Source organism: Microcebus murinus, chromosome 15, assembly GCF_040939455.1.
Source record: "Microcebus murinus isolate Inina chromosome 15, M.murinus_Inina_mat1.0, whole genome shotgun sequence".
NCBI classification, from domain to species: Eukaryota; Metazoa; Chordata; class Mammalia; order Primates; family Cheirogaleidae; genus Microcebus; species Microcebus murinus.
Window position 1 is genome coordinate 17,527,358 of NC_134118.1, and position 12,552 is coordinate 17,539,909.

Below are 12,552 nucleotides of genomic sequence, written 5' to 3' on the forward strand. Positions count from 1 at the left end.
TTGTTTTTAAACACAAAGACAAAGTTGTGGTAGTGGTCAGGTCATGCTGGCATGATTTTTCATTCTCTTGCTATATTATCAGCTCTTTGACAGGTTATGTTTGCCAGATTGCCTATTTGATGTTTAGATTACAGCTGGCCAGATTCCTTCTCTATTCAGTACTGGGCCAGATATTATTTCTAGAGACTTCACTTCTCTTCTTCACACACATGTGGCTTGCAGCAAGTGCAGTGGCATCTGTCATTTTGTGTCATAAAACCATGATTGCTCCAAGGAGCCTCACTTGCTAAGACTCCTAAGCCCCAGGCAGCCAGCTAGGTTAGGTACCACTGGTCTAAGTCCTTATAGCCTCACCATGTATTATTATCTGTTAGTCATCCATTCCAGTTTCCCCTGGTTTGTTTTTTTTTCTCTCAAATTATCCCATTGTTAGCTTGTAGCTGTTAGAAGTCTAAGTGGAGATAATGCAAAATGGGTGCATAGGAGGTGCTTGCTAAATGTTTTTTAAAAAGAGAGTAGAAATGTTTATTCACTACCAAAGCTACATGTTTTCACTATTTTCAGATGTGCCAAAAATGGCTACACATCCCGATGGTATCACCTTTCTTGTGGGGAACATTTCTGTAATGAATGCTTTGACCATTACTACAGAAGGTATGTTCACTAATGGTTTGAGGTTTCTGTGGAGAAGGGGGTAGTCGAGGTGGTCAAATGTTTAAGTTCCTAGGCTTACTGAAATTATTTGACTGTTTCAGCCATGGCTATAATTTTGACCAGAACTTTGCTGTAGTTTTGCTTGGGTACAAAGTCAGGGCTCAAAAAATATCTGCCATAAAACAGTTGTTTTCCTTACTTTACAAGCCTAAAATCCAGGTAATTCAACATAGTATAAAAGAAGAAAATAAAGTCTCACCACCAGTCAGTGATAGATGCTGGAAAAATCTAGGAGCTGTTGATTCTGTTTTATTGTTCTCAGTTTCATTGATTTATACTCTAATTTTTATTATCTGCTTGCTTTAGGTTTAATTTTCTTTTTTCTCTAGTTTCCTAAGTTGGAAGCTTAAATTACTGATTTTAGATCTTCTTTTCCAGTACATACATTTTAATGCTATAAATTTCCCTCTTAGTTATATTCCATAAATTTTGATAACTTTTATTTTCATTGTGCTCAAAATATTAATTTCCATTGAGTCTTCCTCTTTGACTCATAGATTATTTAGAAGTAAATTTCTAATTTCCAAATATTTGGGACATCTCCAATAAGTTTTCTGTTATTGATTTCTAGTTTAATTCTATAATGGTTTGAGAATATACTTTCCGTGATTTCTGTATTTTAAGTTTGTCAAGGTTTGCTTTATGGCCCGTAGTGCCATGTATCTTGGTGACTGTCTTCATGTGCAGTGGAGAAAAATGTGTATTCTACTGTTGTCAGATGGAATGATCTATAAATATCAAATAGATCAAGTTGATTGACAGTGCAGTTCAAGTCATATATATCCTTCTGATTTTATTCCTACATGATCTTTCAATTACTAGGAGAGGTATCTTAAAGTCTACAATTATAATTGTCTCTTGAAGTTTTCAACTGTAATGTAGATTTGTCTTTTTTCCTTTCAGTTCTATAAATTTTTACCTCATGTATTTTTAATCTCTATTGTTAGTACATTTTACATCTAGCATTGTTATGGCTTCCCTGAAAACTGACCTCTGTATGTAATATCCCTTGTCTTGTTATCCCTGATAACAATCCTTGTTCAAATTAATATGGCTGTTTCAATTATCTTTTCATTAGTGTTAGCACGATAACATTCTCCATTTCTTTACTTTTAATCTCTCTGAGTATTTTGTATTTGCAGTAGATTTCTTGCATACAGCATATAGATTTTTGTTTTATTTATTTATTTTGTAGAGACAGGGTCTCTGGATGTTGCCCAGGCTGGTCTCAAACTTGGGGCCTCAAGCGATCCTCCCACCTTGGCCTGCTAGGATTATAGGCATGGGGCAAAAAAATAAAAAATAAATAAATAAATATATATAAAATTTCTTTTTAAAATAATCTTATGTCCTTATTAGTTTTACATACTGAAGCTGACAAGAATGTACCCCGCCTGGTTTTTAAATGCCATTATAACTTCTCCTTTCCTTATGTACAAGGCTGGATAAGTCCTTTACATAAGATTTACTAACCTGCCTCCTATTTTGAAAACCTGATTACTTATAGATAGCTTGATGTATTTTTTTGTTTGTTTGTTTTTCAGTCATAAGGATGGGTATGACAAATATACTACATGGAAAAAAATATGGACTAGCAACGGCAAAACTGAACCTAGTCCCAAAGCTTTCATGGCAGATCAGCAACTCCCCTACTGGGTAAGAATGATGCTCTTTTGTTCTGCAAAGCATTTGTGGAGCTAAATATAAGAGGAATGGATGAAAACACCAATATATAGGAAATCTTTCTTTTATTACATTTGTTCTTTCTATGACTATTAAAGCCAAAATTTTTTTTTTTGGTGGAAAGCTTAGATAATTCAACACAATATAAAAAAGGAAACTAAAGTCTCACCACCAGTCAGTGATAGCCATTGTTGAGCTTGGTACATAATTTTATGGTCTTTTTTTCTGTACATAGTTTTTATTTGTTTAAACACAATTTCATGCTTTATATATAGATCATAATTAGGTTTAAAATTAGACTTCAGATATAATTTTTCTTTGCTTAATTAGGCTTTATATTCTTTTTTCATTTAGCTATTCTTTGAAAATAATTTTTATGATTGTATATACCATACAAATATACCACCATTTAATAAATGATATGCTAATATTTTGAATATTATGAGTAATTCTGAGCTTCTCTTCTCTGTGCACACTTAAAATTTTTTTTCATTGATGTGAAATTCATATAACATAAAATTAACCATTTTATTTATTTATTTTTGAGACAGTCTCTCACTCTATTACCTGGACAAGAGTGCCATGGTGTCAGCCTAGCTCACAGCAACCTCAAACTCCTAGGCTCAAGTGATCCTCCTGCCTCAGCCTCCCAAGTAGCTGGGACTATAGGCATGCGCCATGATGCTCAGCTAATTTTTTCTGTTTTTAGTAAAGACGGGGGTCTTGCTGTTGCTCTTGCTCAAGTTGGTCTCAAACTCCTGACCTCAAGCAGTCCTCCTGCCTCGGCCTCCCAGAGTGCTAGGATTATAGGCATGAGCCACTGTGCCTGGCCAAATTAACCATTTTAAAGTGTACAATTCAGTGGCACTTAGTATATTCACAGTGTTATGCAATCATTACCTCTATCTAATTCCAAAGTATTTTCATCACCTACAAAGGAGCCCTACTTCTCTCTCTTTCTCCAGTCCCTGGTACTATTAATTCTAATCTTCCTTATGGATTTGTTTATTATGGATGTTTCATGCATTATGTGACCTTTCATGTCTGACCATTTTTACTTAGCATTATGTTTTTGTGGTTCATCTACATCATAGCATGTGTCAGTATTTCATTCTTTTTTATGGGTGATTAATATTCCATTGGGTGGATATGTCACATTTTGTTTGCCCATTCATCTATTGATGAACATTTGGTTCATTTCAGCCTTTTAGTTATTATGAATAGTGCTGCTGTGAACATTCATATACAAATATTTGAAATAACTGTTTCCAATTCTTTTGGTTATATACCTAGAAATGGAATTAATGGATCTTATGGTAATTATATGTTTAACTATTTGAGAGGCCTCCAAACTCTTTTCTATAGATGCTGTGCCATTTTTCATTCTTTTCTCTAGCATATGAGCATTTAGTTTTCTCCACATCTTCACCAACTCTTGTTTTGATGCTAGCCATTCTATTGGGTTTAAAGTGGTATCTCATTTGGTTTTAATTTGCGTGTCTCTCATAGACAACACTTTTCATGTTATTTGTCTATATTCGTAGAAATGTTCATTTGTACATCGTTGGAGAAATGTCTGTTCACATCTTTTGCCCATTTTTAAGTTGAGTTTGTCTTTTTGTTGTTGAGTTGTAAGAATTTTAAATATATTTTGGATACTAAACCCTTACTAGATCTGTGATTTGCAAATGTTTTCTCTTATAGGTTGTCTTTTTACTTTGGGTAGTGTCCTTTGTACAAAGTTATTAATTTTGATGAAGTTGAAGTTATCCCATTTTTTTTTTCTTGTGTTACAGGTGCTTTTGGTTTTGTAGCTAAGATTCCATTTCCAAATTCAAGGTCATAAAGATTTACCCCTTTGTTTTCTTCTAAGAGTTTTAGTGTTTTAGTGCTGACTTTTAGGTATTTGATTTACTGTGAGTTAATTTTTATGTATGTGTCTTCACACATATGTGTATATGTCTTTACACATACACAAAAATTATATAGGTGGTCTGACTTAATTCTTTTGCATGTGAATATATCTGTACACCTTTTAAGAATAAACTTTGTATTTTGGGATAATTTTAAATTTACAGAAAGTTTGCTAAGATAGTATAGAAAGTTTCCATAGATTCTTCACCCACTTTCCCCTAATGTTATCATCTTACATACCATGATTATTTGTCAAATTAAGAAATTAACATTGGCACAGTACCACATTATACACTTTATTTGGATTCCATCAGTTTTTTCACTAATGTTCTTTTACTATTCCAGGATCCAACCAAGCATACCACATTGCATTTAGTGTGCATACTTTTTGACTAATGAACTAAATTTAACTCTGATTGTTTCTTTAAGTTATGAAGGGAAAATCTTTCTGACAATTGCACTGAGATCCCCTTCGCACTGAGCTAGTACTGAATCAGAAATTACCCTAATGGAATAAAAGTGGATTTTACGGGTGGTGGCGATGTAAGGGGGAGAGAAAAATAGGATTGCTAAAAGGTTGGAGAGGATGACAAAGTGGTGGAGGATAGAAATGGTAAGAAACTTGTTGATCATGATTTATTATTTCCCATCTAGGTGCAGTGTACAAAACCCGAGTGTAGAAAATGGAGGCAGCTTACCAAGGAAATCCAGCTTACTCCACAGATAGCAAGGACTTACCGATGCGGTATGAAACCAAATACTACTGTTAAGGTACGATCTCTCTTCTTTTTCCATTAGAAGTAGTTGATACATTCATGTAATTGTCAATAAATACGAATGGTATATGTTTTTCATTTATTGCATTAATTATTGTGTCAGGGTTGTATTGGTGAGCATGTAACAGAACCTCAACTATAATGGCTTAACCAATTAAGGGTTTTACTTTTTTGTCATTACAAGCAATTTGGAAGTAGGCTGTCCAGTACTGACAAGTTGCCCAAGGAAGTCTCCTTCTAGTTTCTAGTCCAGCCACCTTTCTTTTATCTTCCATCCTTAAGGCCATAAGGTAGTTGCTGCACCACCAGCCATTGTATCCAAATTCTAATCAGAAAAGAAAGGAAGGACAAAGGGCAAGAAGGGTACCAGCTGAGTCCATCCCTTTTTTATTTGGGACACAGGAGCTTTCCTGGAAGTTCCAATGGTACATTTCTACTGAAATCTCCTTGGCCAGAACAGAATCATGCAGCTACTCTAAATTACAGTGAGAACAAAGGAAGAAAATATTTTATAATTGAGCATGTTGCAAAACCAAACCAAACCAGGATCCTGGTAGTAAGGATCAAGGGATGAATAGATATGTTTGGCAATTAGGACTCAGCCATGGTTTGTTTAATGTGACTTTTTTGAAATCTGGCAATTACTTAATGTTTAAAACTATAATTGTTTTAGTGTGTTAAGGGTATTAGTCTATACAAATGTTGCTCATACCTATAATGCATTAAAGAATGTTAGGAATCATTGTAATCTCTAGGAAAAAAATATTTTGTTTTTAACCCTTTACACTCGGATGTCAAGTGTGACTCGAAACGGTTAGCAAAAATTATGTAGATTAAAATTACTCTTTGAATGTATCAACAATTTGAAATATAAAAAATTCCAAATAAGTTTGTATGAAAAGAAACTCCAGTTTTTTATTCTACTGCTGTGCATTGTAAAATCTGGGATATTTAAAAAATTAAATCTCGAGTAGAATAAAGGAATTGAGAAAAAAGCAAGCGAGTGCAAAGGGTTAAAAATTGAGATATAATTCACATGCCATAAAATTCACCCTTGTAAAGGATACAATTCAGGCCAGTTGCCTGAATTACAGTGGCTCACACCTACAATCCTGGCACTCTGGGAGGCTGAGGCAAGGGGATTGCTTGAGCTCAGGAGTTCAAGACCAGCAAAAGCAAGACCCTGTCTCTACTAAAAATACAAAAATTAGCTGGGTGTGGTGGCACACACCTGTTGTCCTAGCTAGTCCGGAGGCTGAAGCAAGAGAGTCACTTGAGCCCGTGAGTTTGAGGTTGCAGTGAGCTACGATGATGCCCAGGATGACAGAGCAAGAGGTTTATAGTATAGGTTGAACTGATACAAAAATCTGAAATGCTCTAAAATCTGAAACTTTTTGAGTGCTAACATGATATGCAAAGGAAATGCTCATTGGAGCATTTCACGTTTTCAGATTAGGGATGCTTAACCGGTAAGAATATTGTAAGTATTCCAAAATCTGAAATCTAGAAACACTGCTAGTCCCAAGCATTTTGGATATGGGAAACTCAATGTGTATATTCCCAAAAGCTTGGGATTTAAAATACAAGCAGTATTAAAGCAATGCATAATATTGTAAAAAAATTAGAAGATTTTGTAAAGTGAAATGATGAAAAAAAGAATATGAACATTTAGGAGTTAGATATTTTTTGTTTTAAGTATTACATGAATATAATCTCAGGATTTAAAAATAGTAAATCGAATGTATGTATAAATATATACACATATACAAATAAAAAATGAAAGTCCTCATTAACTGCTTTAATAGGTTACCATTCTTTACAAGTCATTAATCCTACTAGAACTTTTAAAAATGCATTTGATCACATCTTTATGGTAGATACTTTTTAAAGGTTATTGATATGACTATCCAAACTACTTTTTAAAGGTTTAAAGACCTATATAGCTCAGAGTGATTACTATATCAAAACCTTACCTGCATTGATTGGGAGTGTTTTTAACAGATGTTCAAATTGCATATTTTTATTATTATGATATGATTACATACTGTAATTACATACACATATCTTAAATGAGTCTCATTGAGTTTGGGAATTTTCCCAAACTCTATAATGGGTAGCCTGTGTGCCAATCAAGATATACAATGTTTCTGTCACCCTAAAACATTCCAGTTATTTGCTCCCTTCAGAGACAACTGCTTTTCCCCATAAATTAGTCTTGCCTGCTCTTCCACTTTACAAAAATGGAATCAGCCAATGTAAACTCTTCAGTGATGGTTTCTTTCACTGAGTAAAAATGTTTTTGGGATTCATTCATGTTGTTATATGGATTAGTAGTTTCATTTTATTGCTGTGTATTCCATCGTATGTATGTACCACAATTTGTTTAACCATCCTTCTGTTGAAGGATGATGCTTGTATTGTTTTAAACTTTTTGCTATTATGAATAAAAATTTAGTGACTATTTTTTTTTTTTTTTTTGAGACAGAGTCTCGCTTTGTTGCCTAGGCTAGAGTGAGTGCCGTGGCGTTAGCCTAGCTCACAGCAACCTCAAACTCCTGGGCTCAAGCAATCCTTCTGCCTCAGCCTCCCAAGTAGCTGGGACTACAGGCATGCGCCACCATGCCTGGCTCACTTTTCTATATATATTAGTTGGCCAATTAATTTCTTTCTATTTATAGTAGAGACGGGGTCTCGCTCTTGCGGGGGCTGGTTTCGAACTCCTAACCTCGAGCAATCCGCCCGCCTCAGCCTCCCAGAGAGCTAGGATTACAGGCGTGAGCCACCGCGCCCGGCCAAAAAAAAATTTAGTGACTATTCAGTGCAAGTGTTTTTGTAGACCTATGTATTCATTTCTTATGAGTAAATGCACAAGAGTTGAATTGATGAGTCATGTACATTTATTTAACATTTATGAAGCTGCTGAACTGTTTTCCATAGTTGTTGTACCACATTACATTTGGTAGTGTTACTTTTTTTTCTTTAATTATAGCCATTCCAGTGGGTATGTACTGGTATCTCACTGTGGTGTTAGTTTGCATTTCTCAGATAGATAACTAGTGATCCTGAGCATATTTTCATGTGCTTATTGGCCATCCATAGTACCTCTTTGGAAAGTTTTTTTTTAATTAGGGCTGTCTTACTGATTTGTAGTTCTTTATGTAGTCTAGTCTGGATATGAGTATATAAGTATGTATTTTGAATCTTTTTTCCCAGTCCATGTAAAGCCTTTTCTAAATAGGTCTTTTTTTTTTTTTTTTTTTTTTTTTTTTTTAGGACCTTTTGATTTTGAAGCCTACTTTCTGCATTTTTCAATCTATGCTTAGAACTTTTTGTGTCTTTTTGAGAAACCATTGGCTACCTTTCACCTTGTAAAAATATTCTGTTTTCTCTTTACAGTTTTAGCCTTTACATTTAGATCACTATCTCTTTAATTTTTAGTTTTGATGTAAGAGATAGGCTAAGATTCAAGTTTTTTCCATACAAGGCCAGGTGCAGTGGCTCATGCCTTGTAATCCTGGCACTTTGGCAGGCTGAGGCGAGAGTATTGCTTGAGGCCAGAAGTTTGAGACTAGCCTGGGCAACATAGTGAGACCCCATCTCTACAAAAAATAGAAAAATCAGCTGGGCATGGTGGCATGTGCCTGTGGTCCCAGGTACTTGGGAGGATGAAGCAGGAGAATCACTTGAGCTTGGAGTTTGAGGTTGCAGTGAGCTATGATGGATGATGCCACTGCCCTCCTACTAGGGTGACAAAGTGAGACCCTGTCTCCAAAACAGTGTTTGTTTCCATATAGATATTTAGTTGTTCATTACCATTTGTTGAGAAGACTATTCCCATTGAATTATCTTGGAACCATTATAAAAAATCTGTTGACCATATCTGTAGGTCTATTTCTGGACCCCATTCCGTTTATCTTTGTTTATCTTGATTCAATGCTATACTGTCATGATTATTGTATCTTTATAGTAAGTCTTTAAAATCAGGTGATGTAAGTTCCTCTAACTTTGTTTTTCTTTTTCAACATTGTTTTGTCTAGGTCTTTTATATTTCCATATAAGTTTTATCATCTTGTTAGTGTCTACTAAAAAGCCTCTTGGTTTTTGAATGGAATGCATTGTGTCTATAGATCATTTGGTGGAGAATTGAATCTTTACATTTTTCAAACTTCTAAGGGGTTGGCAAATGATGGCTCATGGGCCAAATCTGAACCACACCTGTTTTTGTAAATAAAATTTTATTGGAAGACAACCATGCTCCTTTTTATGTAGTGTCTGTGGCTGTTTTCATGCCACAGTGACAGAGTTGTTGTGACAAAGCCTAAACTATTTGTTATCTGGTTCTTTACAGAAGATGTTTCCTGACCCCTCTTTTGACCCATGGGCATAGTATATCTCTCCATCTTTTCATGGTTCTTTAATTTCTCCTAGCAGTATTTTCTAAGTTTTCACTGAGGTTGTCTTTTATGCCTTTTGTTAAATTTATTTCTAGATTTGTTTTCTGTAATTATAAGTAGAATTTATTTTTAACTCCATTTTTAAGTTGTTTATTGTTGCAGTTATATACAAAGACAGTTGATTTTTGTATATTGACCTCATACACAGAGACTTTGTTGATTTCACTTATTAAGTTTCATAGAACTTTTTATAGATTCCTTTGGGCTATCTACAAAACCAGACATATAATCGTGGCTGCCTACCAGCTTTTCTTTTTGCTCTTTGTCTTGCCTTATTACATTGGCCAGAACCACCAGTGACAGCATTCTGTATGGAATGGTGAGAGCAGACATCCTTGCCTTGTTCCTGACTTTAAGAGGAATGTGTTCAGTATCTGTTATTATGTACAGTGTTGGCGGTAGCTTTTGGCAGATGACTTTTATGGATCGGACAAGTTCCTTTTCCTAGTTTGCTGAGAGTGTTTTGTTACAAATGGATGTTGGATTTTGTCTAATACTTTTGCTGAATCTTATGATCATGTATATTTTTCTCCTTTAATCTGTTAATGTGGTGAATCACATCAGTTTGGAAATGTTGAAGCAATGTTGCATTCCTGGGGGGAAAAGTCCCACTTAGTGTATTATCCTTTTTCTGTATTACCAGATTTGATTATATTTCTGTTAAAAATTTTTGTGTCTGTGTTCATGATGGATACTTTGTCACTTTGCTTTCTTGTAATACTCTTATCAGGTTCTGCTTTCAGAGTTATGCTGGCTCCATAAAACAATAGGGAATTATATCCTCCTTTCAGTTTTGTTAGTTTTTTGTATTAGGTTGATATTATTTCTTTTTTAGTGTTTGGTTGAATTCACTAGTAAAGCAATTTGGGCCAGTAGTTTTTCTTGTAAGAAGTTTAGAAATTACGGATTCAATTTCTTTAATATGTGGCCATTTAGGTGGTTTATGACTTCTGTCCATTTTGAAAGATTGTGTTTTTCAAGGAAGTCTCCGTTTTCATCTACGTTGTCAAATTGTTAAAGTTGTTTGCACTGTTCCTTTATTCTCCTTTTAGTGTCGGTGGGCTGTGTTGGTATCCCTTTTATTCCCTGATGTTAGTAATTTGGGAGTGCGGGATGGAAAGCCCAGCCTGGGACCAGGTGTCTGGAATTGGTAAGACCTGTTCTAAAGTCTTTCACTTTAGCTCTTGATTGATTCTCAAGCTCAACTTTTGAGAGTAGAAGGCCACTCTGAAGGGTAGAAAAGGAAAAAATAAGAGAGGCTGTCAACAAGGGGATGGGTGAGTCCTTTCCAGGATGAGTGGCTGCAGTGATGGGAACTGGAATCTGAGTAATGAAGACACCACAGGCTTGTGAGGTGGAGTGGAACACGTCCAGCTAGCAGGAACAATGCCTCGGTTGCACTGACCTTAACTAGCACCTGTGCCCCTGATTATTTCTCAAAGAAAAGTAGACTCAAAAAAAAAAAAAAAAAAGAAAAAAAGAAAAGTAGACTCAATAGCTATCATCATAATGTTAAAGGGGAGTTCAGCCAAGCAGGCCAAAAAACGCAGATTACTTTAATAGATTCTATCTTTTGAGCCATTTTCACGCAACTTATTTATGCAATGATTTTTAGTCCAAGCAATTATTTTAAAAAGATTTTGGATAACTTGTATAATAATATTGTTACTTAATACTAGGAATGATTTTACATTTTGTTCTGTGCTTTGACTAAACTGTAATTTGGAGTTATCCATAATCTCTCTCTTTTTTTTTTTTTTTTGAGACAGAGTCTCGCTTTGTTGTCCAGGCTAGAGTGAGTGCCGTGGCGTCAGCCTAGCTCACAGCAACCTCAAACTCCTGGGCTCGAGCGATCCTTCTGCCTCAGCCTCCCGAGTAGCTGGGACTACAGGCATTCGCCACCATGCCCGGCTAATTTTTTATATACATATCAGTTGGCCAATTAATTTCTTTCTATTTATAGTAGAGACGGGGTCTCGCTCTTGCTCAGGCTGGTTTTGAACTCCTGACCTTGAGCAATCCGCCCACCTCGGCCTCCCAGAGAGCTAGGATTACAGGCGTGAGCCACCACGCCCGGCCCATAATCTCTCTTTTAAACCTGCTGATAATTGAATATACAACTTTGACTTTATCTCTATGAATTGTTCAAACTGTTCATGTGCCTTTTTTTATTTTTTAGAATTTTTCTTTGGGTGGTAGTTGTCATTTTCGGTTTCTCCAATTTAAGTAGTTTTTCAAAACTCTAAAGTTTTCTTTAGAATGTTTTTAGACAAATGATATGGGTATGGGTTCAAAATTGAAAAATTAAAGCAATATAGAAAAGAACAAAGATGACTGCATGAATTTTTTAGTCATCCCTATGAAATAACCACCATGAGTGAAATTCATTCAAGAATATTCCTGCATGTATACAGGGAGAAGGCCTGGTTGACAAATAGCTTCCTATTAAGGAATAGTATTGTACAACCTGGGTTTTTTGTAAAAAGATTGAGTTTAATATAACATCAATTTAAAATAAGAAAAAGAAGCCAAAGTGAAATAAAATTGCTGAACATAAAATATTTCTTCATTCCAAGAAATATTAGTTTTTTAAAACTCCCTAAAGAGTTGAGAAAATATGAGAATGACAAGAAGTTGGAATCACTGTAACTTTTAAAAGAAAACTTTTTTAATTTTTAGATGATATTGATGGATACCCTGCTATGAAATCAGAGAAAAGTAAATTACATTACACTTTAGCCTACCTCTCAGGAAAAGAGTTCTTATTGGTTTTTTTTTGTTTTGTTTTGTTTTGTTTTTTTAGTGTGTCAGAGATTTTACTAATTATTTTCTATAACAATATTCCCTTACTTTCACCTCTATATTAATGTGTATTTACTACTCTATATAGTTTCTCTTATCTTAGTTCCTTTTATCCTAAGTTCCTTATTTTGATTTGTTACCTTGTTGGCTGTATTTTAACATAAGTATTTTTTTTCCCCCCGAGAGAGTCTCATATGTCAGATTCCTTA

General features: G+C 34.9%; 1 protein-coding gene across 3 annotated transcripts in view; it reads left to right on the top strand.

Moving 5' to 3' along the window:
• The window catches only part of KDM1B (lysine demethylase 1B), a 53,013-nt gene that overhangs the window by 5,656 nt on the left and 34,805 nt on the right, over positions 1 to 12,552 (top strand). For all 3 annotated transcript variants that reach the window (XM_012753531.3, XM_076010490.1, XM_076010491.1), the window contains 3 exons: positions 565 to 654; positions 2,259 to 2,370; positions 4,966 to 5,082. In XM_012753531.3, the coding sequence (XP_012608985.1) occupies positions 565 to 654; positions 2,259 to 2,370; positions 4,966 to 5,082 (319 nt within the window). The remainder of the gene's footprint in view (positions 1 to 564; positions 655 to 2,258; positions 2,371 to 4,965; positions 5,083 to 12,552) is intronic.